This window comes from Hemitrygon akajei, chromosome 11 (genome assembly GCF_048418815.1).
Source record: "Hemitrygon akajei chromosome 11, sHemAka1.3, whole genome shotgun sequence".
Classification (NCBI taxonomy): domain Eukaryota; kingdom Metazoa; phylum Chordata; class Chondrichthyes; order Myliobatiformes; family Dasyatidae; genus Hemitrygon; species Hemitrygon akajei.
In genome coordinates, this window is record NC_133134.1 from 86,908,240 (window position 1) to 86,915,712 (window position 7,473).

At 51.1% G+C, this 7,473-nt stretch overlaps 1 protein-coding gene across 1 annotated transcript in view; it reads right to left on the reverse strand.

The window, feature by feature from the left end:
• Positions 1-1,370: 1,370 nt before the first annotated feature.
• The window catches only part of LOC140736359 (aminopeptidase Ey-like), an 18,095-nt gene continuing 11,992 nt past the window's right edge, over positions 1,371-7,473 (reverse strand). The window contains exons 5-7 of the mRNA XM_073062348.1: positions 6,065-6,227; positions 3,396-3,507; positions 1,371-1,617 (exon numbers count right to left, since the gene is read on the reverse strand). Of these exons, the coding sequence (XP_072918449.1) occupies positions 1,371-1,617; positions 3,396-3,507; positions 6,065-6,227 (522 nt within the window). The remainder of the gene's footprint in view (positions 1,618-3,395; positions 3,508-6,064; positions 6,228-7,473) is intronic.

Below are 7,473 nucleotides of genomic sequence, written 5' to 3' on the forward strand. Positions count from 1 at the left end.
AGCCAACATGATCTCCAACCCAACAAAATCTCAATCCAACCCCAATTTCAATCCCAATCCAATTAAATACCAATAAAATAGCAATCCTAACAAAACACCAATTCCAATCCAACCTCACCCAGCTGAATCCTAACAAATTCTAATCTCGTTCTGACCTCAATGCTAACAAACTCCAGTCCCAATACCAACCCAACTCAATCCCATCTAAGCCATTTCCTGCTCAACCCTGACCCAATCCCAATGCCAATTTAATTTTAATACCAACCAGATGTTATGGTCCCTTCTAGCAATCCCCCACCTTGCTATTTACCTCAGGGATTGGGCCTCAATCCCCTCATTTAGTTTCCAATCATTCCCAGGATCCACTAACTACACACACCTGCTTGCCATCAGAAAATGTAGGATAAAGACCCTGTGATCACAACAAGGAGCTGCCAGTTTGTTGGTCGACTCCAGTGTGAGTAACCTCGTTTCCTGGTTCTTAGGACTGCCAGTTCTAAGTCTAGCATTGCTCCTGGATACTGATTCCACACTCACTACATCAATAATGCCTCCCGACTCTGCCTCCGCGCCCGTGTTCTGCACTTGGGTTTGTCCACTGCCACGCTCATGTGACAGAACGAACTGGCCATAATGAACCCAGTGGACACGGATCCCGTACAACAGGCCCTCGCCAGCCAAGATTGCCCACTGGGCGCCCCACGACCAACTACTTAGGGAGATCACGGAAAACCTTCGGACGCTGTCCACGAATGTACAGAAGGTCAGTGAGCAGGTGGACCGAGTTTCCGCTTCCCTTTCTCTGTCCTCTCCAAGAATCCTGACTACCCAAACCGCACCGCTCGGGATGGCGTCACCCCTGGGATCAGCAACACAGTCTCCTCGAGAGCCGTACGTACCCGAGCCCGAACCCTGCGCTGGGGACCTAGGGAGGTGCTGGACCTTCCTGTTACTCTGGTCTTTGAGCTACAGCCACGTAGCTACACTTCAGATAAATGCAAGATTGTGTACATCGTGGGCTGCTACGAGGGGATGGCCCTGGCTTGGGCAACCGCGATATGGGATAACCGACCAGAGGTTTGTTCCTCCTACTCCTCCTTTGTCCCTGAAATGAAGAAAGTCTTCGGACAATCCATTCGCGGTAAGGACGCTGCTAAATGTGTGCTGACTTTGTCAGGGTTCGCAAAGCGTGGCAAGTATTCCATCGAGCTCCGAACCTTAGCCGCAGACTCAGGGTGGAATGACGAGCCCCTAAGGGAGGTGTTTTGACAGGGCCTCTCGGACAAGATAAAGGATGAACTGGCAGCGAGGGACGACACGGACTGTCTAGACTCTCTGATCTTGCTAGCCACTAGATTAGATAATCGACTTCAAGAGCGTCTGAGAGAAAGAACCAGTTGCCCTGCTCCTCGGAGAAGCCCGTGGTCCACCGTATCAGTCCCGGCCAGCCTGCCTTCCCCAGCCGCTCCAAGTGTAGCTCCTGCTCCAACCGTTCCCACCACCCTGGGGGAGATCCGATGCAGCTGGGACGGAACCGGCACGCCCCGGCCCAATGACTTCGGAGGTGGAGAGCTGGCGATTGTTTCTATTGTAGCCAGCCGGGACATTTTGGGATACCTGCCCTCAGCAGCCAAAAGGGAGGGCACCAGTGAAAAAGGGGGTCCTGGTGAGCGGGACGATACTCCCTTCAGACCCCCCCAGACCCGGCTACCGTGAATTACTAATGACAGTCCCTGTCCCTATCCGCTTTGGTGGATTCCCGTGCCAAGGGTAATCTGCTGGATGAAGACATAGCCTCCCAAGCTGGAATACCTCGCTAGCCGCTAACTACCCCCCTGGAGGCCCGGGTTTTGGACGGAAAACTGCTGGCTCGGGTGACCCACTGTACACCGCCCAGCAACCATTGGGAGGAGGTACGGTTCAGCCTCATTCATTCACCTCAAGCCCGGTAGTTCTAGGGTACCCATGGCTGACTCAACACAATCCCCACATCGGATAGCCAAATGGAGCCAGTCTTGTCATGCCAACTGTCTGCAGTCAGCCCCATCTCCCAGGGGAGCTACCGTGACCCTGCCTGTCCCGGAACCCCTCGATTTGTCCTGAGACCCCCCAGAATACCATGACCTGGGTCCTGTATTCAGTAAACAACGGGCCCTTTCCCTGCCTCTGCACCGCCCATGTGATTGTGCCATCGACCTTCTCCCCGGGGCCTCGCTACCCACCAGTCGCCTCTTTAACCTATCCCGACCAGAGAGAGGCCATGGAGAAGTACATCAGCGAATCCCTCGTGGTGGGCATTATCAGGCCTTCATCCTCTCCGGTAGGCGCCGGTTTCTTCTTTGTAGAAAAGAAGGGCAGATCGCTTCATCCTTGTATTGATTACAGAGGCCTAAACAGTATAACAGTTAAGAATAAATACCCTTTACCCCTCATTAGGTCAGCTTTTGAACCACTGCATGGAGCCACCATTTTCTCAAAGCTGGACCTTCGAGAGGGAGGGGGACGAGTGGAAGATGGCCTTTAATACACCTCTGGGCTACTTTGAATATTTGGTCATGCCGTTTGGCCTCACCATTTTTCAAGCTCTCATTAATGACGGACTGAGGGACTTTATTAATTGGTTCATATTCATTTACCTTGACGATATCCTGATATTTTCTAGCGCCGCCCCCCACCCCGCCAAGAACACATTCACCATGTCCGTCAAGTCCTCCAGAGACTTGGTAAACTAATTATTTGTGAAGGTGGAGAAATGTGAGTTCCACGTTCCTTTGGTCGGCTTCCTGGTTATAGCATCGAGAGCGGGCAGGTGAGAGCAGACCCCGAGAAGATCCGGACAGTGGAGGAATGGCCCAGTCCCACGACCTGCCAACAACTTCAACGATTCCTGGGGTTTGCAAACCTCTACCGCCGATTTATCAGAGAGTACTATCGAGTGGCAGCCCCCCTTTACTCGGTTTACCTCGCCTACCACACCGTTTTGCTGGGACTCCGAAGCGGACTCGGCATTCACTGACCTGAAGAGGCGTTTCACCATCCTGGTCCATCTGGACCCAGCTCATCAATTCATTGTGGAGGTGGATGCCTCTGACTCTGGGATAGGAGCAGTCCTGTCCCAACAATTAAGTTTGGACTAAAATCTTCACCCCTGTGCCTTCTATTCTTGCTGACTATCCCCCCTGGCCAAGCGGAATTATGACGCGGGGAATCGGGAACTCCTGGTGGTCAAACTAGCATTAGAAGAATGGAGGCACTGGCTGGAAGGGGCAGAACAACTGTTTGTGGTATGGACTGATCATAAAAACCTGGGGTATATTCAGACCGCCAAACGTTTGAACTCCCGCCAGGCCCGTTGGGCGTTATTTTTTGGACGGTTCAAGTTTTCCCTCACATACCGTCCGGGGTCCAAGAACGGGAAGCCGGACGCGCTCTCCTGCCAATACGACTCCGAGGGCACTTCCAGCCCAGGGACCATCCTCCCACCATCCTGCGTGGTGGCCACCCTCACTTCGGAGATCGAGGCCAAAGTAAAAGAAGTCCAACGGGATGACCCCGACCCCGGCAATGGACCCGGCGATCGCCTGTATCTGCCCGTTTCCATCAGGTCTCAGGTTCTCCAATGGGGGCACACGTCTCAGTTCGCCTGCCACACCGGGAGTAATCGGACCCTAGTGCTCCTGAGAAAACACTTTTGATGGCCATCCATGGAGGCGGACACCCGTTCCTATGTCTCGGCATGTTCCATCTGTGCCCGGGGAAAGGTCTCTCATCGGCCATCTACGGGGTTACTTCGTACCCTACCTGTCCCTGGTTGTCCGTGGTCGCACATCACCTTGGACTTCATCACCAGTCTACCCCCTTCACATGGGAACACCACTGTCCTCACCGTGGTAGACCGATTCTCCAAGGCGGTGCACTTTGTGGCCCTCCCTAAACTCCCTTCCTCTCAAGAAACCGCAGATCTTCTCGTCCGCCACGTCTTCCGCCTCCACGGAATCCCCGCAGACATCGTCTCCGATCGAGGTCCCCAGTTCGTCTTGCAGGTGTGGAAGGCCTTCTGTCAAGCCTTAGGAGCATCAGTCAGCCTGTCATCCGGCATCCAATACCTGGTAGATTGGAAGGGTACGGTCCAGAAGAGCGTTCCCGGGTCCCCCGCTCCTTCATCCTAGACCCTTCCCTCATCCAGGATTTTCATTGGGACCATCCAGACAGACCTGGAGGATCGCCTGGAGGCTCCCGTTGAGGGAGGAGTACTGTCATGGTCCCTCCTGACAATCCCCTACCTTGCTATTTACCTCAGGAATTGGGCCCCCATCACCTCATTTAGTTTATTTATTTAGTTTCCAATCATTCCCAGGTTTCACTAACTACACACACCTGCTTTCCATCGAGATAAAGACCCTGTGATCACAACAAGGAGCTGCCAGTTCGTTGGTCGACTCCAGTGTGAGTAACCTCGTTTCATGGTTCTTAGGACTGCCAGTTCTAAGTCTAGCATCACTCCTGGATACCAATTCCATGCTCGCTACGTCAATAACACCTCCTGACTCTGCCTCCGCGCACTTGGGTTTTTCCACTGCCACACTCGTGAAACACCAGATCCCAGTTCCTACCCAATACAGTCCCAACCCAACTGACTCAAAACCCATCCAAATCCCAATCTAGCCCATCTCCAACCTACTCCCAACCCAAGTAAATTCCCAACTCAAGATGAACCGATCCAGTCTTGACCACGTCTAACCTGACTTGATCCATACTTAACCCAATCCCAAGCCCTGTTTTACCTCACCTGATTTAACCCCAATCCCAAGCCCTGTTTTACCTCACCTGATTTAACCCAATCCCAAGCCCTGTTTTACCTCACCTGATTTAACCCAATCCCAAGCCCTGTTTTACCTCACCTGATTTAACCCAATCCCAAGCCCTGTTTTACCTCACCTGATTTAACCCAATCCCAAGCCCTGTTTTACCTCACCTGATTTAACCCAATCCCAAGCCCTGTTTTACCTCACCTGATTTAACCCAATCCCAAGCCCTGTTTTACCTCACCTGATTTAACCCAATCCCAAGCCCTGTTTTACCTCACCTGATTTAACCCAATCCCAGTCCGATGAAATCCAGCCAAATTGCAAATGTGACCGATTCGGACCTAAGCTTCAAATCCCAACCACCCTCTTCTCCATTCCCACCCCCCCCCCCAGACAAGAGTAATTACATGGCTACTTCATCTTGGGGGTGAGTAAGGCAAGGATGTGGTCTATCCCACCAGCTGGTAACAGGACAGTTTCTGAGCCAGGGCTCTACCCAACTATGGGATGTTTCAAAGTGTGAAGGAAGGTTCTCCACTCACTGTGACCATCTTGAGGTTTGGGATGTCTCAAGCAAGTGGAAGGGTCTCAACCAATCCTATGGAATATCCCAAAGGTTTGAAAGGTTCTTTCTTTCATAGATTGTGATCTAAATCAGCATTCTCTGGCTGGGATTAGCTGATGTCAGATCCTGATGCAGACACTAATCCCCGCAGCCAATCCAAATCCAGACTGGGATCAGTCTGTGCCGACATAGCCATGCATTGCAGCTGGGGTACGATGTCAAATCCGTCGGGACGGTGTAACGAGAGTCTAAAGGGATGGTGTAGTGGGAGTGTTTGACGGGATAGTGCAGAAGGGGTGTTTGATGGGATGGTGTAGGGACATGTTTGACAGGATAACACAGATAGAGTGTTTGACAGGGTGGGAGTGAATTAAACAGGAACTTTCAAGGTAAAGGCACATGCAGTGAAAATAATTTGCATTCTGCATGGGAACACAGGGACTTGGAATACTCAGACTCCAACCAAGGGATGGCAGTGATTTAATGGGCCGAATGTCACACAGTCAGAGAGAGATACAGATAGGAGCAGGAGCTTCAGCCCCTCGAGTCTCAATCATTAACACCAATCCTGTTTCATCCTCCTATCCCTCGCTCACACACTAGGGAGCAGTTGGATAATTTACAATAACTGTTGATGGGATGAGTTCCTACTTCCAAATGCAGACAAAACTCTACAGCATATACAACAAACCTCGACTGCAGACTGTTGTCCCTCGATGCCTCTGCGCATGCACACTCACCACTGGCCACTCGGGGCTGATGAAGGCATTGCCAAGGTAACTGAAGTAGGTGGCAAATCCCTCGTTCAGCCATAGGTCGTTCCACCATTTGATGGTCACCAAGTTGCCGAACCACTGCCAGAGACCAGTCAGTGGTCAGGGTGATGAACAGGGGCAGGGCAATTGAAGACACTGCCTGACATCGAGCCAGACAGTGTGGAGGGTATCATAGGGGGGCATTTGTCGGGATGGTGTAGAGATAGCATTGACGTGATGGTGCAAAGGGCAACTGGCAGGACAGTCCACTCTGTGTCGTGATATTCATCTTACACTTTGTAAACATTGTGTATTGGGAAGTGCTGTAATATTGTATTCCAGTGATCCTATCAACACTGACAAACCTCCTTCAGAGAAGGAAAACAAAAGATGGACAGTGTAGATGGAACATTTGTCGAGGGTGCTCTTGATCGGACAGAATGTTCGGGGATGTTTGATGAGACCGTATGGAGGATATGATCAATGAGATAGTTTAGAAAGTGTGTTTGATGGCATGGTGTAGAATGAGCATTTGACAGAACGGCATGCAGAGAGTGCTTAGATGGGACGGTGTGTAGATTGTGTTTGACGTGATGGTGTGTCAGCAGTGTTTGACGGGACAATGATGAGGATGTGTTTGAGGAAACGATGTGTAGCGAGTGCTTAGATGGGACGGTGTGTAGATTGTGTTTGACGTGATGGTGTGTCAGCAGTGTTTGACGGAACAATGATGGGGATGTGTTTGAGGAAACGGTGTGTAGCGAGTGCTTTGATGGGGTGGTGTGTAGACAGTGTTTGACAGGATGGTGTTTAGAGAAAGTTTTGATAGGATGGTGTGGAGAGAGTATTTACCAGGAAGGTTTGTAGACAGTGTTTTGATTGTACAGTGTTGGAAGGGGTTTTGACAGATCCATGTGTAGAGAGCGTTTTGGGGGGATGGTGTGTAAAGAGTGTTTAATGGGATGATGTGTAGTAGGTATTTTGACGGGTTAGTGTGTAGTGTTTGATGGTATGATGTGTGGACAGTATTTTGATGGGATGGTGGATAGAAACTGTTTTGCCAGGAAGTTTGTAGACAGTGTTCTGATGGTACAGAGTGTGGAGGGTGTTTTGCTGGGATGGTGCGTGGAGATGTTTGAGAGGGAATCTGTGACTGGGAAATGTTTGAGAGGACAGTGTGTTTGATGGAATGGTGTTTACGAAGCATTCGTCAGGATGATGTCAGGGGTGTGGTTGACCGGTTGGAGAAGAGGAGGTGCTTGACAAGGTGGTGTAGGAGAAGCAATTGATGGGATGGTGTAGGGGAAGCGTGTGATGGGTCGGTGCGGGGGGGGGGGGGGTATTG